Below are 19,751 nucleotides of genomic sequence, written 5' to 3' on the forward strand. Positions count from 1 at the left end.
TTGTTTGCAAAGGCTGACTATTTCACGCAGCAATACCAGTGCCTTTCAGTAGCTGTTAAGAGTAGCTTTTGACGCTCAACATTCGAAGGAAGCTTGAAGAAAAGCTACGTATCCAACCTAAACTTATCTAAGATCAAGCAAAAGTTGTATGGCACCATCTTGTGAATTCTCAGTGAATGTACATAACTTCCTCCTCTCAAACGTGTGGATACGTTCTTGTTTTGACCCATTGTACACTTCTATAATGTCGCACACCTTTCTGCTGTCTTCTGAATTCAGTACAGTCAACTCTGGATTAGCTGAAAATTTGTTAGAATTGTGTGGAATTAAAGAGAACAGTGTTTAAAGAGTTGGAATTAAAGAGAACAGAAATGTTAAGGTTGAACCTTCACTTCGAATAAACTGGGAGATTGAGTTGAAAGTGAGTTCGCCTAAGTAATGCGATTCCACTGCATATCAAATTAACCGACCAAAGTGTTTCAGGTGATTTCACAAAGCAGTGAGTCAAGTCACAACGGGCAAGTGGGGACCCAGAAAGAAACTGACCAGGCATTCGAGCAGCCGTGCGGGCCTCGACACAATGAGCAGCAGCTTCCGCACCAGCTTCCTCAGGTGGTGGGCAGCCTCTGGCGACTTCTCTTGGCACTGCACGCAATGGTTTCGTTAAGTTTAGTTTTGCAAGAAGCAGACAGCCCCTTGAAGCAAGCTGCATAACTAACATGCCACTGGAAGGCAAGAGAGAAACAATACAACAGTCCAACATTAAAAACCGTTTAAGATGTCGATCATCATTTCTATGCAAAAAAAATTTTTCCACCTAGGCAGCCTTTGCAGGCCTCTAGGAGTGCAATGTAAAAAACCAAACTTATTTTCTGCAGGCATCTACAAAATTTTGTGCAACTCATTTAGAAAGTGCTACATAGAAACACAGGATATGCAAGATAAGCAGTTGGGAGATTGTAGAAAATTTTTTTTGTTTTGATGCACGTGATGCTAGCAGCCCAGAAAAAAAATATTATTAAGGGTTTTATTAAGGGTTACAAAATCTGTGTCACGAAGAATGTGCTTCCAAGCTCGCCGTTTTGAGCAATGTTATCTACCGTTATCATAGCAAAGCACCCCAGTTGCTACATATCGCCTAAATTATCACGTTTCGAATTCTGTCTGAAACAAAAGAAATCACCTGTAGCTGTGGCTGACTCTCGGGAAAAGCAGCAAGATCACCATGACCCCAAACGTGTGTGCAGAAAGAATGAAGGGGTTGACCAGCTTTGCCTCTTTGAAATGCCCTAGCAACATGTCCACGTGCAATGTGCAGCCGTCGCATGATGAGGTCAGACCATAATGACGCCCAGCAATGCCTATATAGTGGCCACTGTACCAATACATGTCTGCACAGGAGTGGGACCGACCTGTACAGCCAGCATCAAAAGTTTATAGAACGTGAATTTGGCGAAAACATTCAATTTCTCCGCATCCAGGGTGCACTGCTCGATGTTTAATACTACCCTTTGTAATTCCAACACTCACAATCGGGCTGCACATATGATTCAAGCCTCCACGCAAAGATGGCAATGAAATTAAGCTTTTGTTGCTAATACTACATTCCACAAACTTTTGATTGCGAATGTACCTAAACTGAACTCCCATCACAACCCGTATGACGCACACCAGCGCAAAGCCGCGGTCGTCCTTTCCCTCACCTCGGTGAGTAGCTTCTCGAGGCTTTCGTACATCTCGTAGAAGTACTGCGAGGTGACAAGCTTGTCGTGCGACTTCTGCAGGCAGTCGCGCGCCAGCTCGATGATCTGGTGGTGAGCGAAGCGGGCGACGGCATCGCAGGCGTGCTGCGTGTCCAGCTCCGCCTCCTGGATCACAAATTGCTCCAGCCGCTCTTCCATCTGCTTTGTGGCCTGCGGGAAGCACGAAGCAACGGAAGCGGATACGGAGTAAGCGTCCTCAACTTTCAACTGCAGAAACAACTGAATGCCAGATGAAAACGCATGGCAGGAACGCCACTGGATTGGCAAGTTTTTAATGGCCTCAGCTATAGTGGCCCTGTTGCACGGCAATGCAAAAATGACACTGCCCAAGACTTGTGAACCATATAAGCCAGCAGCCATTGGAACCAAGGAAAGCAAAGGGGAGCACTGCTTCTTTTCCACGGTGGTGCTGGTTAGAGTGAGAAATTAGCTGGAAAACTTTCTTAGGTAGGAGGTGCTCTTCGTAGGAAACGATATCTAGCCTGCAGGATCTGAACCCGCAACTGCCACATGTTGCGCACAATGCTCTTTCAAACGAGCTAAGCGGGGGGAGGTCATCAGTTTGGATCCCAACGGTCAAATATCGCAGTTTCTTTTTTTACCCACTGTAAAAAGAGCCTTCTACCTAAAATGGTTTCACAACTAATTTTCCATTCTAAAAAACACTTCCATAAAAAAAAGTAGCACTCCTCAATGCTTCCTCTGGTATCAATGCCTCTTCATGCACATACCAAAACAAAACCCTCACCACCCTACCCCTGTCTGCTCAGCTTCAGACCAGAGGTTGAAATGTCATCCTAGCAAAAGCAATTCCTTTTTTAGTAAAGTTGCAGTTATCAGAGGTAAGACTATTTCTTTAAGGGCCCAGGTACGGGGCATCACATGAGAGATAAAGCACTTAACAGTGCACTCCGCTCCGACGTACTTCATAGAGTAGTTGCTTGACCTCAATGCAAGCCTTTTTTTGTTCTGGAAACTCAAGCTGACAGGGCCACCGGTGCTGATATTGAGTGCAAAACTGATGTCTGCACGCAGCAGTGTACACTCCAAGTTTAGCACAAAACTACTGCTTGTCTCCTGTGTGGCGCATGTGATAACATCATTGCAGTATGCACTGAAATGGCATTGGCATTTTCTTCATTTTCAATCCTTTCTATTCTTCTTTCACCGTTTATCCCATTCCACTAGTGACCTCCAAACTGGCAGCTGTTCCACCGTTTACTGAAGTTTTAATGCCTCGAGTTGCCGCATTTCCATCTGAGGCATAAGCTGCGATAATGTCTGCAACAATCAAATGCTCCAAAAAAATCAAAACAAAAAACTAGAATCCAGATTTCTCCCCGTGAAAGAATGGATGCTGCCAAACAAAAAGACAGGGCAGAGACGTGTGCTGCAGACGCCATTTGTCGCCTTGGAAGACACAGAACAAGTGGGCTAGTGTGCTCACCAGTGATTTCTCCACGCATTCCCTTGTTTTCCTAAAAGCACCCCCTAAATTCATAACGAACTTTCATTTTTTTTAGACATGACTGAAAATTTTTGTCATCTTTATCACGAGAGTTGGAGTTGTAAATGTTGCTAGTCCTATGCGATGCACCAATGACACAAATAAAAAATGAAAAATGACTACCAGTTCTCAACACGTTGCCTAATTTCAATTCCTGGCGAAACCCTTGGTGCTCACCTTGGGGAAGCGTTCCTTGTAGACGCTGTTCATGAGAACTATCTCGTTGTCGATCCCTGGAGACCGCATGGGACTACTGGAGGGAAGAGGGTGCGAGGAATGGGGCAAAAAAGGACGACGAAACTGCAGGTTATGAACCTTGCCTGCGGTTGGCACCAGCAGCTTTAAAAGTGGGTGAACTTGTTGGCTCAGTGGGTGAACTTGTTGGCTCGCAAGCCCACGGACATGTCCAGGACACTTTCTTGATGACGATTATGGATTTTTATGGCGCAAGGACATCTATGGCCAAAGAGCATTACGACACAAGGTATTTTCTTTTTATCAAGGTGGAGGCCAAAGACCCATTTCCCAAGCATTTCACCCTAAATAAGCCGAGCACCAGGCCTGGGGAAAGCTTGTACCCACTGTATCAGCGGTGGGTACCCGGCGGCACTGGGGATCGAACCCCGCACCTCCCGCATGCGAGGTGGATGCTCAACCACTTGGCCACCGCTGCGGTACATGACACTTTCTTGAAACAACAAACATGGTGGTGGTGATGGTGGCATTTGGCACTGATATGCTCACTGTTTTCCATTTTGGTTTAGGCTTTTTCCCCCCTCATTTTCACTCATGTGCAGAGTCAACCATCTGCTGTCTGTGCCCTTACTCAACCTACCTAAGACTCCGCGAGCGCGGCCGTATGATGGGTGACGCAGATCCTGACGAGGATGCTGCCGTGGCCTGCGCCCCTCCTCCTCCGGAGGCTGCCGCTCCTCCTCCATGGTGGACGTCATCCTCGAGCCCCGGGTTGCTCTCGTTGCTGGAGAAGTGCCTCGGGTGGACATGGTGGTGGTACAGGTGGTGGTGTGGGGGGTGGTGGTGCGGGTGCGGGAAGCAGTGAGCATGGGCTCCTCCTCCGACAGGAGTGCCCACCGGCTCGTCTGGCGTCGGCTGGTAGGGCAGCAGGTGCAGCTTCTCCTGGCTGGAGCACTGGGACTGCACACGCCACGGGAGGAAGGAACGACCATGATGCAAAAGCAGGGCCATTGTTCGCACAGACGAGGTGGCACCTACCATATTTACTCGCGTAATTTATGCACCCCTAATTAATTACCTGGGCTCATAATGAAAGAATTCTTACTCGCACATTTTACACTCCCTATTGCACGAGACCAATAACATGCACGCAGGTGCGTGCAAGGCAAACTTGTTAATTTAGTCTGTAAATTGCTTCTGGTAAAAAAAAAAAAATTCAGACTGCATGCAGTTTAATACCCGGCTCGCTCGCACTGGCATTTGCTTTCCAGGATGAACAGTTGTGAGAGCAAACTTACGATAACCTCTGGTGCACGCTGGAGCCCAAAACTAACGAACTGTTTGCTGTTCTGTTTGCCATCAGCCAGCCGAGCTATAAGCGAGGGTATTGTTTTATTGCCTTTTATCTTGATTTGCCTCTGAGTGCTAGCTTTGCGATTGTATCGATGCGCTTTTATTGAGCTATGCAAGCACCGTCATGCATCCCCAGGGGAACTACATAACATGGGGGGGGGGGTTGCATCGACTTGTATTTGGCGTAAACTTCTTTTTGGCCAGCGAAGTGTGCGAGCTTGGGGCACCGAGGTAGAGGCAGCAACATATGGTATATGCTGCTCGTTATGACCTTTTTAGGGTCAGGAGGACGTGTTCACAAAACCTCTGCGGCCTTTGTGACCTCTTTTTTGATGCCCTAATTGAAATAAAGTGCATAAATGAGGTTAGTAAATATGGTAATACACGTGTCAGAAATCCAAAACACTGCTAGTGCATTGTAGAAAACATTAGCAGATAATAACGACATGAGTCAATGCACAATAACAATGGGATATATTTACGAAAGCTGAGGTAATTTTTCAGACTGTCAAAAAATGAAACTAGATGACAAAGAACACGATGAAGCAGGAACGTATTTAGTTGCAATTTTGGGTCGGGGGTAATTCCACACAAATCATACGCCATTTGAGTGGAAACACACTTTTTGCTTGAATATACACTGACAGAGGCCATGGATACACCAAGAATTAAAATACTGGCGGCATGACATTACTAATAGAGCATGCCACCAGGTGACTAATTGCACAAACCAATGAACACTACTACATGGAAGGAGCACTCACAGATACGTTGGAGCTTCCGGGTGTATTGGTCCCATAGCCCGATGACGGCAGTGATGCGACTGACCATCGCCGGCCGTCCGCCCTGCGAGGGCACACAGCAGAGGGGGGGTGGGGGTGGCACTTAGCAGTCAAGCCACACAATTAAAGAAGGCCCGGAAGCATGCCCATTATCCTTAAGTCCCACAAGAGGTAAGGCAGTTATTTACAGTGCCAAACTAGAGAGCCGACACGTTAGCTTCTATAATTCTAGGAAACTTTAATGATCTACCGAAAAACCAGGGGGTCATTACAAGGGAATTTAGACATTTAAATGAAATACGCATTACATTTCATGCAAGACGAAATTCAAATATACAAAAAACCCCCAGTCCAAGCTATATACCTCGTACCTATTAAACTGCAGCTCTGTCATGGCTCTAACAAAAGGCACAGGAATCAATGGACGCCACAAGGCAGATCAAAAAGGCTGCAGTTAAGTACAGCATGATTAAATACCTGAATGAGCAAAACATTTCACAACAGCCATTGACCTTTCCATTTAGATTTCTTTGTTGCCACATGGAGATCAGTGCATTTTTCCTATTCATACGGAATGCTCTGAATACAGAGAAGACAATGGCACGCATTGTGTGACTCACTCCAGAATGTTATAAAAAGAAACGGAGAGAAAAAGAATGGTCAGAGCGGTGAATCAACAAGCAGTACATTCCTCTGCGCAACCCAGTATGGAAAAGACGACAAGATAAAAACATGCCACAGGAAGAGTGGGCCACAAATAAAAAAGAAAGGAGTTGAGAAAAGTTTCATTCTGATAAATGCTGTTACTCTGTGAGCAATTCCTTCTTTGTTTAAACCACTGAAGATTGCAATGGTTCACCTTCGGAAGTGGTGTGCCGCAGCTGTGTGGATGGTTTTTACAAAGCTGCTAGCCCTCCCGTAATAATGACCATGGCGCTGTGGGTTCGATTTGAATAGAGGGTACTTCCAATGCAAATGGCTTAGGTGTCAACTAACAAAAGCCAGAAGATCTCAAATCTAGTGCTGTTGCCGAGAAGCATTCAAACAGTCAAAGTCCAGTTAAATTTATGCACAGCATTCTTCTCCAGCTTAGAAAGAAGTTCCCTTCCTGAGGAAATTTCTTTTGAGGAAAAGCAACCAGTCCAAACATGTAGTAGTACACATGTTACATGCGCCGGGATATGGAATTGTTTTGCACTTTTCATCTGCTTTCATAAAGCACAGTCGTAAGCAATGTGAGCCTGACTGCCTCCATTTCAGCCCAGTGAAACCAGTCAATGTTTCCTGATGTGATGCTCAGCTATTCTCACACAAAAATGCCAGCGCAGGGCAGAGAAATCAGGTAGCTAGTGAAGCTCATGTATTTCATTCAGTTTGTACAAAAAGAAAGTGCATTAGGGCTTTTTAATTCTAGTAAAAGGGACACTGAGGACGACTGGTCTACATTAGTTGATTATCATGTTATAATAACAAAGAGGGTACTTCTACCAAAAACAAAGCATTTAAGAGCTAGAAAAGTAAAAAAAAAATGAAATAACGGTATTGCCACCAGCAGGTGTTTTCACAACAAAACAACAGCGATGTTAATGCTCTTTTTTTTTTTTAACTTGGATCTCCAAGGCTGCACCACACAACCTCCCACTTCCTGCCTGTGATCTCAGGGTCCATAACAGTCTCAGTGTCATCATCATCGCCATCATCATCGCCTATGTCACGAGTTTGGCAGGAAACAAATATTGTATATTCAACTGCAAACTCCTCAGCAATGGATCTGTCTTTTGCTGCCAAACGAATGTCAGCTTAGCCACAAAATACCAAACAACGAAACTTTGCTAAGCAAAAAATTGCATTGAGTTGTCCTGCAAATTGAACCCCTTCAAATCATGCCACACTACTGTAAAAAGAAAAGTACAAAATTCGTGGCCAATGATCAAAGAGTATGTTGGTGATGATGGCGGAAAAAAAAGAAAAAAAAAAGAGTGCCACTGAGTGGGACAAGGTGCAAGTGGTGAGCAACGGAGCACTCAAAAGGGGGGGAAAAAAAGCCTCGCTTGAGCGCCCCTTTGCTCTGCCTTATCTCGAGTGCAGTGCAGAATATCACTGCACTCACTCGCAAGGACGCATCCAGTGAGGAGGCGCAACCACGAGAGGTTCTCGCTCCCGAGATAAAGGCACGTGCTGCTCCGTGTGCATATCCCTCTGCCGCCCCACGAGGACACCTAGCACTGACCTAACAGAAACGGCACTAGTATCCAAAGCACGCGGAAGCTGCAAGCCGACTGAATTTTGCCCTGGCAACAGCCGTGTCAAAGCGAATCTGACGAAAGTCTTGGAGGTAAATGAATGCCCCTCTAAAGAGGTATTCTCTTTAGATACGGCGGGATTGTCGAGATAAGTGTAACGGCTGAAAGCTCTTTAGAATTGAAGGCAATCCTTCGCTGCTTGCCACAAATGTGGGCAAAGCTTAGTGGTGCTTTGCGCAGCGTCCTCTCAAGTGCTGCTTTTCTAGCAATTCAGTTTCCTGCTTTGAAAATGGTATCTAGATGGAACTCGCACCTCTTCAAAATGAGCGACAAATTGAGAAACCTTAAATGAAGAGCAGTTCTAAAGACTGATTTATCCTTTTTACCAACAGAGCATTTTGATCCATACTGCAAGCACAAGCCATTAAGATGCTTGGAGCTAACAGCCAGCTTCATTAGGATGTAGTTCAAAACACAGTAAGGCAATTCGGTCATGACACTAACATTGCCTTGCCAGTATCTTCATGGATAAGAGAGTCATCTCATGTTACCAATAATGCAGCATGGCTGACACAGTCGTCAGCAGTGTCTCCTATAAAATAATGGAACACAGTGGCATCTGTGCGACTCTTGTTTGTAGCACGTGTTTGCACCAACACATTTGGCCTGACCTCAACCTCCCGTCGCAGGCTGACTCACGAAAGTCAAGTCTGAGGTATGTGGATTTTCAGCTGGGAAACCCATGAGCCACGAAGTTTGATGAAAACAAGCCATCCACACAGATGGAATGAAACGGGTGACTGACACATACAGGCAGGGAGGTAGGAGGTAAGCAAAACATGCCCAATACAGGATTGCAGAAATTGGATGCGACTACTTAAAAAAAAAAGAATAAAAAGCAGTTCAGCACGTAACGCTAGCGGCACAGGATATCCGCAGCTGCACAATTCAAGCCACCGACTCCAAACACCCAATGAAAGGAAACAAAAGTGTAGAAGGACCAAAACAAAACAATTGCAGGGGGTTTACTGAGACAAAAAGTGACGAAGAAAAAAACTCTCTCCATCCCTTTTTTTTTCTCTCAGATCTTCTGTTTTCATTTTTTTTTCTTTTTGTCAGAGTCGGCAAAGACTGGATCTCCAAGTGCCGGATGCGTACGGTGCAGGGACAGCCAGATAAGCAGGGTGAAAGCCAGAAAAGCATGCCACACACGCCCACCGGGCACACTCGAGGATGCTATTATCACTCACGAGCACAACAAAAGACTCGAGGTTTCAAGGGCCGTGGTCGACGGTGAACAAAAGCCTGACCTGCTCACAAACACCCTCGACTTCCTCAGCCTCAGTCCTCGTGCCCACTAACGAGCGCTGCACTCGAGCAGTGACAAACTGCCAATGGGGCCAACTCGTGCTTGCACAGCGAAGGGCAAGCTTGGCCAGCCATTGGTGCAGCTCACAAGAGTGATTAGCAATCATCAAATCTGATTGGCTGCAACTCATGCCTGGCTATTGTTCACAGGTGTTAGGATATGGCTTGTGCGAGAAATATGTTGGCGCAGCCACATAAATGAACTGCCTAAAATGCTTTAAGTGTTGGATGTCTTGCATGCTTTGTCCGCTAGTATCAACATGAGGCAACTTGGTCAAGAGGTAGCGCTGCAAATTTTTTTTTTCCCAGCACACGCGCTCCGTATATATTTGCAGGCCACTGCACATTCTAGCTGACCCTAAGTTATTGCAGCAGTTGGAGAAATACGTACTGGAGAAACATGCTATAATTCATCTTTTGTTAGGTCAGTCCACCCTTGCCCATTGAATATTGGTAATGCTTAGACTATTATATATTAGTTAACTAGCCTACTACTAGTTAAGATGTCGTAGCTGTATTCTGATGCACACCACCATTGATTACACTACACCGAAGAAAGCTCTGTTTCAGTTCAAAAAGCCTAAACAGTTTAGTCTGGGGCGCAACACCCTGTTTTTGTTTCAACTTTCTGTGAAGTTCCAGCATCACCTGCCAGATGCCTCCATTCTTAACAATGTTTTCATTGGTCAATGAACAGAGTTAAATCAAATTAAAAATTGCACCCAAATTCTTCTGATGAGTTCAAATTCTTTTCCCGTACTTTCTCGCACATTTTAAGTTCCTTTTGCCAAGAAAAGGCACTCTGACAAGACAGTCGAAGGTTTACGCGACATGGCAAATCTTATGCAAAAAAAAAAGCACTTCACAATGAAGGCAGTCAATTCACTTGAACAAACAGGACAAGTCAGCATCCATATGACCGAACTAAACTAATCAGCCATAAAGGAAAGCTGCCTAGTTCCCTGGGTCCTTTCTGAGCATGTATCACTAAAATGCACAGCAAATGAAAAACCTGCAGTTTTCTTCAAGCAACAGAAAACTGTACACACAAATAGGTGTTGAACGCAATATTCTTCTCATTGTAAACCTACCCAACCTCTGCCTGGAACATAATGAGTTATGAGACACTGTTTTCAGCCACATAGTTTTCCTTACTATGTGAAGAAATTTCTTTTCACTTCGCTTTGGTTTCTTTAAAGGTCCCTTTTATGTGTGGTATCACATGAGGGGGTCGCTGCTACTCTTTAAAACGAACATCTTAAAAAATTAGCGCTGTTTTGCGTTGCTGACAATGCACTGTTGGGCCTTGGAACGAAGCTTGATGGACAAGTTATTGTTACAGAGTCATCTGGAAGTTCTGATAACCTCCACCAATATGCAGAGGGAGCCTGAGCACAGTGCTGAGGCCGAATGCCTGCCTGAAATCACAGGCAAAAGGTACCGAGGAGCCCAAGGGGAGTGCTCACTTTTTGACGGGGGCGAATGCGAAGTGCTGACTCGGGGACATGTTGCGGGGACTGTCCAGGGGGCTGCCTGCAATGGGGGAGAGAGAATATGGAAAGAGGCAAACAGCACAACAGCGTGTATTGAGTAAAAAAAGTCACACTAGAGAAAGAAAAAACTTCCCAGAAGTAAAAAATACTGCGGTACAACTGCCTGAAAATTTATTCATAAAAATACTTAGAACTCTCTCGCGACAGCCTCGGAGTTAGAGACAAAAGTAGAAATACCAAGGTTCAAGGGTTCAAGCTATGTGTGCTATTTGGGCAATGCTGACATTCTATGCATCTTGTCCTGAAAGTCGCGTCTTTTTTGCACAGCACAAAATTACGATGCAAAAAAATTCAAAAATTCAAAAAATTCCTAGCAGCTGTTGAGTTAAATGAGGTGTTGCTGGCACCTGGACTGCGTGAAAAAGAAACTCGTAGTGACAGCAGCAACGGACGCCAATTTATAAGAGACTACTGCATGCATGAAGAAGAGCACAATAAAAATGTAGAAAATTCAATTTAGAAAAAAATCGGATTTTTTCAATGAATAGGCAGTGCTTGTTTCATAAAAACATGCAGCAATGCAGCAGCAATAATGAATACGGGTTTAGCCCAATGTTTTCCACTAACATATAAGGACAGCACACATATAATGTACTACAAGGCTAGAATGGAATACAAACGCTACCTATGAAAGCAACACAAGCTTTCCCTTTTTTTGCAGTTGGGTATACTAGCATGATTCACGTATCTTTTTCAAGGATTTAGTGAGCATAAACTCGTTAACTGGTAAACAGTCTGAATTTGCTTGGCACACCTCCGAAATAAGGCACAGGTGTGCTCCCGTTTCATTCAGCCCAGCACCACAGCGAAATCGAAATGAAAAACTTATCTTTTGAGAACATGATGAGAAACAATGCATTTTTTAAAAAAAATGCACTGCTTTTCTCATCATGCTCTCGAATCTGTGCCAACTAATTCAACTACGTGCACTGGTGTCAAGTACAGGAAGCTCCAACATGAAAGGAAATGGTCAATTTGCACGCAAGAATAAATTCTGTAGTTATTTCTGCACTACTACCGAAAATGTCTTTTGGATCCTATACGTCCAGAGTGTGACTACTCGGAAGGCAGGAAAAAATGAGCCTGCCACCCATTCGCTAGTTGAATGCTTCCAATCCGTTTCTTTTCATAATGGAGCTGCTCGTATTTTTATCCTTATCAAAAATGAAACCATGCCAACATTCTACTGCACACAACTGCCTCCGCATGCTTGGCCTTTGTTGACAATGCGATGGACAACGCGAGCAACATCTGTCTCGGTCAGTGCGATCAACAAACCAACGTGACAGGCACGCGGCATACTTACTCTGTGGAATGGGAGAATGGCACCTGGGAAGGGTTGGGGAAGTATTGCAGATGAGGCTCTTGCGAGCCGACGAGCACCGACTGCACAGACAAGGCAGAAAGAGAAATGGCAGGCATGAGCAATGACTGCCGAGGTGGCACAGATGTGCACTGGCAAGAGGCTGCCAGCATCTCAAAGACCTCTTTCAGAGGCTGACTACTATAACTGTTAGCTTAAAAGGAGAAAAAGCCACAAAGCCAACAACAAACTGTATTTCCCTTGCTGTAAAGTTACAAGCCCAGAAACGGGATGGAACCGTAACAAGACGAAACGCAAACTGGCAGTAACAAGGCTTTCATTTTTTCAGTCATAGCCGCGACAGCAGTGTGGCACTGACAGAGTTGCTGAAAATCAAAGGCCATATGTCACACCTTATGCAACTGGCTGTCTTCGAATTTAGGGCAGGGCAAAAAACAATGAGCAAAGGAATATTCCTGCTATGCGGTCAACAACCTGGCATAGCAGGAAAAAAAAAGAGTAGGCCACAAGAAAAACAAACAGGTCAAACTGATTTAGCATTACAGCCCTAACAACCAATGTTGTCAGTCACTTCCTCATCACAAAATGTCGGCGAGGGTGTCACTATTCCAAGCCTCTCCAATAGTCTCTGGGATACCGTAGTGACTACATCTGTTGCTGCTCTCATTGATCTCGCTCCTACCCAGCCTGACAATGGCACGACACAGGCACTGCCTAAAGACGTAACAAAACGCAAGAGCACCATGCCAGCAGAGCTGGTGACACCGGCCTCTTCGAGCTCCTGGTCTTCGAACTGGGACGACATGTGCGTGCCAACATGCCTTCACCAGTCTCGCGCGCCCATTGAGAACCAACCTCGCTGTCGATGCAGCAACGGGGGTAAAATAAAAAAGAAACAGCCGGCCCCACTCCTACGCACGCCTCCACTTTGCGGTCTCGTGCGTGCACTTCTTCGAAAGGTATCGCTCGGGTTAGATATGCACAGCCGAAAGAGCTGCGGGAACGCGCGCAGATGTCTGCACCTGTTCGTAGTTCGGAGACGTCGCCGCCTTCCTTCCCTCCGCTCCCCCTTTCCCCGTTTTTATGCAGAGCATCCATTGTTTCGGACGGCGCTTGAGCCATTCATCATGTGGGGTGCGCACACTTTGATGCTGAGGCTTTGTTCGTGGCCGATTCCACAGCACCTCGATGCTGCCTCTATGTGCTTTGGGTGAAAAGCGAACGGGGGAGGGCTAATTAATGACACCGAGAAGTTGCAAGCCTATTGTCAATTACGCTCCTCCTGCACAGTTGGTTCCCATTTGTTCGCTGTAAAGAGAAAAAGGGGCCTCCAAGACCAAAGGAACCATTGTGCACTGAAACGGACTATTCGAACATCAATTATGTCATGATCATAGCCCACAGTGCACAAGATCTTCCCTGCGTGCAGTTTTCTTCCAATCTCAGAGGCGTTCTACTCGCTCTTAACAGCTTGCTAATTGGGCTTTATACAACTTAGAAATTAAAGGTCTTTGAGGAGTGCAGCGAGTGATCAGCACAAGGTGTTTAGCATGGCCAGCAACTAGTGCAGTGAATGCATGAAGTTTCAGAAGAAAACGGCTCCAGTAGAACTTCATGTGCCTAAACAGAGGCCATTCATTGAGCTACCGCACTGTTAATGTCGCAGCACAATTTAATGAGTTCAGCAAACCAGCTGCACTGCACCCTAAACCAAATTTATGAATAAAAACAGTTCTTTAGAATACCAGCCCTATAAATGTAACTACACATGTTACACACGTCACATGCTTAGACTAGTTACTCGACTTCACACTTAACTCTGTTTAACCTGTTTAACCGACAGAATCCGAACATATTGGGAATGTCACAGCAATGTTAACCCTTTAAGGCGCTTTGCGCACAATAATGTACGTAGCAAACTGACAGCTTTTTCTGAGAATGTGCTGCACCTGGCATTGATTTCTTTGGTTCAAGTGAATTTAGCAGCCTTGACGTCGCGAACAGGGTGGTTTTATATGCCATATAGCAAGCGCAGTAAACAATATTCAGTGAAACAGTGACTGGGGCAGCACTTCTTCCGCCATTTGTATGGAGAAGATTTCACCATCAGTAATAGCACAGATTTCGTTTTCACAACATAAAGTGTACTGCGCATCTTCGAAACAGAAACTGATTCCATGTTCCTTCGGGTGTCTACAAGTCCTGGTAATTCGCTGTTGCTAGTTCCATCAAATGTAACGCTTTGTATGAAAATTTTAACATCCCCGTAAAATGTTAACTACTGGTATTTTGCGCTGGAAAACTAAGAAATCATTTTTTTGAGTGCTGCATACACAATTTCGGTGGAAAAAATATTTGTTTTTGATAAAAACAAAAAGCGGTGCCTTGACGGGTTAATATTCGTGCTCTGGAAACAGTGCCCCTGACTCTGGCCTGAGGGTAGAGAGATAACCAGCACATGAGCCTGACCAACCAGTCAGACTGTTTATAGGTGCGCTAAAGAGGAATCTGAACTTGTATTTTTACAGCGGGAACTCGACCTACACATTCCGAGCATTTTTAGAAACTTCAAATTGTCGTCCTGTGCGGCCGATTTCCCTAATTTAAATCGAATTAAATGTCCTGGCTCCCGCCTCTTTTTGAACTCAACGCTAAAGGTAGGAGGAGTCAACCAACACGTGAAGTGCCTTTCAGCCAGCCTGTGGCGGCTTTGCTTTCGCTTTTATTTTGTTTTTAGGTTTCTGTGAATAAATACTTTCAGTGACCGGCAACATAGCCACATATTAGTTCCACGGAAGTAAAAATACACGTGGACTCTGATTTACATATCACTCCACCAATGGCAGAGCGGTAAGCTGCCACTGGACTGGCTGAAAGGCACTCCCCTCGTTGGTTGACTCCTCCTACCTTCAGCGCTGAGTTAAAAAAAAAAGGCGGGAGCCGGGACGTTTAATCCGATTTAAATGAGAAATCTGCCGCAGAGGACAATAATTCGAAGTTTCCAACAATTCTTAGAATGTGTAGAGTGAGTTCCCGTGGTAAAATTAAGAGTTAAGATTTCTCTTTAGTAACACCTTTAACATTAAGCCAACGTCTTTAACAGGGTGCACGAAGCTATTATGCAAACCATAAGGTGGCAGAAACCACTATACACTGGGCATTCGTTTGCAAGGTCACACACAGTGCCAAGGCGTGTCGAAGGCCCCACAGATGCTCCAATCCATGAGCCAAATCAACCGGCAATGCGTCACCGTTCTTTGATGGCACGTCTGAGGTTGCGACAGCCATAACAGCTGCGCTCCCCTTTGTTCACGAGACCCCTACCTGCTTCCGCATCACGTATCCTGTGGTTACCCAACCATTACGTGCTCCACTCATTGAGCCCCTGCCAGGCACACGTGCTTCGCTGTCACTGTGTAGTCACACAGGCAGGAAAAATGTGTCATGCGCTTAGACCTTGCCTTTGTTTAAACTATTTTTAGTACAATACCACTATTTAGGTCACCCAGCTTTCGTCATGGTAATGCGCATTTAAATCTGGGCACAGCAAACCCCGTTACAATACAGAGCAAAAATAAACTATTTAACTAATGCATAAGGCAGCTAAAAATTGTTCTGAATATAGTGAGTGGATAACACCAAGCAATGAATTACACATGCAGTCATAAAAGGGAAAAAAATGTACTTAATAATGTTAGCCACTGCATAAGAAACTGCTAGGGTTAGTCGGTGATATTGTTAAGATCTGGATACTTTGCAAACACTAAGCAGTTGGTGCAGGACACACAACAGGAAGACAATGCTATAAAGACTAACCAGGGCTTATGTGGGCTGCTCCGTTTACATAAACAAAAAATGAGGCAAACACAATTCCTGTGCATGTACACTGAATTTTTTTTTTCAATACTGCATTACTTGAAGCACGAGAAGTAAACACCTACAAAATAAAAGCACATGTTTGATCAGTCTACAAGCATATTAACATAAATGACCAGAATGAGACAACCTGAAGATTTCTGCAAGAGCAATGGATGAGTGGCCAGCTTACTGATTTTGCTCTGTCCAAATGAAAGCCACTGCCACAAGCTGCAGGCGTCTCATTTGTGCACAAAACCACTAAAGCCAAAACCAGGTAACAAGCACAGACAGGCAGACTGCCAAAGCAGAACATACGTTACACTACGTGATTTCTCTCCAAAACGCCACTGTCAGAAAAATGAACAGGAAGGCTGTGGTGCAAGTTGTGCGGTGCTTCCTTCTTTACTCCTGAAATTCATTTTTTTCTTTTTTTTTCATTTTTGATGAATACAAGCACATGACCAGAGACAGCAGCTGGCATGATGTGGTGGTAAAGAAAAAAAAAAAGGAAGTATGTCAGCAGCAGCTGCAGATCCCGTGGCCTGCTTCGCAAAGCTACAGCAACGACATGCAGTTTCAAGGGCTATGGGATAGGCCAGCTGCAGAACATTACTCTTGCCGAGCACGTGAGAAAAAAAAAAATGGGAAAGGCGAGAAAAAAAAAAAAGAGAGAACCAAGGACGGAAAATAGACGAGGTGGGTGGTGCATACAGCTGGAAGTTCTCACAGACAAAGATATGATGTGCAGATTCGCCAGCTTTGGATAGCACTTCTTCCATTTTCAACGTGCCATGAGCCGTATCCCGTTCACTAGTACTACTCTAGAGAAGGACAAGCCAATCTAGGAAACCTGTTTCCTTTTTTCTGTTTTAAGCTTGCTCTACAGCATACTGAAGAAGTTGGCGCGAAAAAACGAGGACAAGCGAGACAAACAAAGACGAGCGCTAGTCTTTGTTTGTCTCGCTTGTCCTCGTTTTTTCGCGCCAACTTCTTCAGTATGCATTTCAACCAACTAGCCCAACTTTCTGCTCTCCTAATTGCTCTACAGTTCTGTATCAAACCACTGTGGAAAGAAGCCTGAAGAGCGGGTCTTCCCATCGCAGCTGCCAATTTTCTCTTACCACCTTCATCGCACTTACTTCTGAATAAAGTGATGCTGTAAACTAAACCACTAGTGAAGAGCCAAGTAAAGCTGAAAGCCTTTTGTAATGATAGTGAACCAGTAGGTGAATGAAACTGCAAGGGAGGCGAATGGAATAATCAGTAAATTCAAATAAATGAACAATGGGAAATGTTAGACAGAAAGCCAGTGGAGCTAGCCGATGGCAGATTAAACCCACCCAAGTGTCTGGTTGGCCTTAAGCATCTCTTTGACACTTCCGACAATTTATTCTTCTTTGTTCACTACTGGAGCAAATGGCAAAACGGCCACCAAAAAGAACATTTCAACACCTTCAATGCAATAGTTTATCCCAGACATACAGGATTCAGCAAAACACAAACCAACTTTGGTTCTTTTTGTGAAGAATAGCTTATTGCAGCCTGTTAAGAATGACTTATGACATCCATTTTGCAAGACCAGCAAAATTCACTACTCTGGCCAGAGATACCATGCAGACAAAGCCACATGACACATCTCATTTGATGGACATAAGGTCATGCACAAGCAAGTGTACAACTCCCGAGTTGCTTGTGAAGCATAACAGCCACTACTCCAGAAATGTAAAGGGCTCAGAATGGCTCCTTCCGCACTCTTTTTAAGTTTCCCATCCACTCCCGAATAGTTGTTCCGCGTCTCGTAATTTCCCCGAAGAGCATATTGGCTGAGTGACAGAGACAAACTAAAACCATCCTTGACAATGGTACCAATGACAACAGAGCACAGTGCACGAATGGAGATAGCGAGCACGAGAGGATTCAAGAAGCAGCCCCTGGCCGGTGAGTCAGGTGCGCACATCCACCCACCCGCGCTGCAAGAGCGCACTAAATTTAGCCACAACCACCCTAGGGCTCCCCCTCGTCCACACTCCCCCTCTATTGCTTTCCCTCCCTTCTCACTGCTCTTTCAAACCTCCTTCTCACACCCTCCCTCTCTCTCTCTCTCTCTCTCTCTTTCTCTCGTTTGTGGTGGTTCCCTGCCCGGACCACATTTGGCAGCTGGGTCAGCGCGGCCGCTCCTTAAAAAGCAACTGAGGAAGACCCCCCCCTCCCCACACTGCCTTCCTTTTCTGCGTCATGACGTCGTCGTAGGCGACATAAACTGCCCTCAAAAGCCCCTAACGACGCTTTATTTTTTTTAGTTTCAACCGATCATGAAAGACAGTCACAACCGCCACGAGCGTTAAGGTGTTGAAAGTCTTCTCTCTTGTTTGTCTGAGGCTCTGACAAATGCTTCCCTTGAAAAATTCTGTTTTTTTCCTCCCTTTCAAGTTTTAACAAACCATGAAGCCCGGCTGCGAGTGTTCGAAGATCAAGAATAAAACGCCACAAAGCAGGCAGAGCTAACGAAGAACCAAAGACAACAATGAAAAGAGGAGATTATAGAAGTAAAAAAAAACCTAGATGAACAGAAATGAAGGCGAAAGAGACAAGTGCCATGGTTTTAGATGTGAAAACTAATTACTTGAAACACTGCTTCTTAATGACCTGCATAAACCTACTGTGGAAATTTTGAGTATACATGCAATACGTCGGAGGCTGCCATACGAGAATTCTGTCACAAAATGAAGTTTGCTTCTCATCACTTTTCCGTAAAGACAAGATAGTCTCAAGAGCTTTCTTGCCCACTGAGCTCTGAAAAAAAAAATAAAAAAACTACTCTCAGCACTTTTACATAGTACACTATAATAAATGTAGAAGCGCGGGTGCTCTCCATTAGATATTAATTACAACAGTGCAGGGGCATTATGTGGTCCGGTGTAATCAAAGCACAAGGTTTGAGTCTGAAACGACGTTCCTGTTAAGAGCCTCTACCCCCCAAGCTCTGTGAGAGTGCCAGAAAAAACAGGAGGCCATAGATGAGGCCTCATAGGTGGATCTTCCCACTGAAGAGAGAGGACTGGTTGCGAGGTCACACTAGGACGTATGAGGCAACTAAACTGCCTGCGTGCACGCCAACAGCAAATCTACGCGACCTCTTGGGACTGTTGCGAAATTTTGCTTTCTTAACACCGCTGTCGCGACAGACATGAGAACACCTCCCACTCCTGACCACACTAAATCTTTCCACAGTGGAGCCAAGACAGCAGAGAACGCTGCGAGCAGGGTGCTTCATTTTTTCAAGTTCGCAGCCTTTGAAAAAAAAAAGTGATAAGAAACTGCTCTCAGAGGTGACCCTCTTTCATGGGTTCGGGCAGGTAAGGGTAAAGACTAGGCTAGTAAAAAGCAAAAAAAAGGGGGAAGGAGCTAATGTCCTGACGTAAATGCTTTGGCTATAATAGTTACATTCCAGGCAAAATGCCAAAACAGAAGGGTGCAATTCTTTAGCCCCTTGTTCAGAGAGTTAAACCTGACATTCTGACAGATGTTAAACTAATGGGCAATATCGCAGCACATGCTGGCGAGTTTACAAGACTAAATTCAGTCCCACCTAGAAAAACAAGTTCGACATAAAACTGTGGCCAAGATGACCTAGTTCTAAGAATCCTAGCCAGTTCCCGTGAAAGAACTCAAGAGCCACTAAAACCAGGGAGAGCACGGAGGAATGTTGCTATTTTTCCACGGCAGTGTTGGTTAACAGGAGTATTAGATGTGTAATCATTTTAGATAGGAAACAATTTTGCGCAGATTAGGAGGAAAGACTACC

The 19,751-nt window shown here is 45.0% G+C and overlaps 1 protein-coding gene across 7 annotated transcripts in view; it reads right to left on the bottom strand.

The window, feature by feature from the left end:
- Nucleotides 1–19,751, bottom strand: part of LOC144110932 (microtubule-associated serine/threonine-protein kinase 3-like) — a 276,237-nt gene that overhangs the window by 21,200 nt on the left and 235,286 nt on the right. For 4 of the 7 annotated variants that reach the window (XM_077643998.1, XM_077644000.1, XM_077644004.1 and 1 more), the window contains 7 exons: nucleotides 12,071–12,150; nucleotides 10,678–10,744; nucleotides 5,583–5,664; nucleotides 4,106–4,425; nucleotides 3,448–3,523; nucleotides 1,704–1,913; nucleotides 547–645 (listed from right to left, as the gene is read on the bottom strand). In XM_077643998.1, the coding sequence (XP_077500124.1) occupies nucleotides 547–645; nucleotides 1,704–1,913; nucleotides 3,448–3,523; nucleotides 4,106–4,425; nucleotides 5,583–5,664; nucleotides 10,678–10,744; nucleotides 12,071–12,150 (934 nt within the window). The remainder of the gene's footprint in view (nucleotides 1–546; nucleotides 646–1,703; nucleotides 1,914–3,447; nucleotides 3,524–4,105; nucleotides 4,426–5,582; nucleotides 5,665–10,677; nucleotides 10,745–12,070; nucleotides 12,151–19,751) is intronic. The other 3 variants (XM_077643999.1, XM_077644001.1, XM_077644003.1) reach the window with 1 other exon arrangement.

The sequence above is a fragment of the Amblyomma americanum genome, chromosome 11 (genome assembly GCF_052857255.1).
Source record: "Amblyomma americanum isolate KBUSLIRL-KWMA chromosome 11, ASM5285725v1, whole genome shotgun sequence".
NCBI classification, from domain to species: domain Eukaryota; kingdom Metazoa; phylum Arthropoda; class Arachnida; order Ixodida; family Ixodidae; genus Amblyomma; species Amblyomma americanum.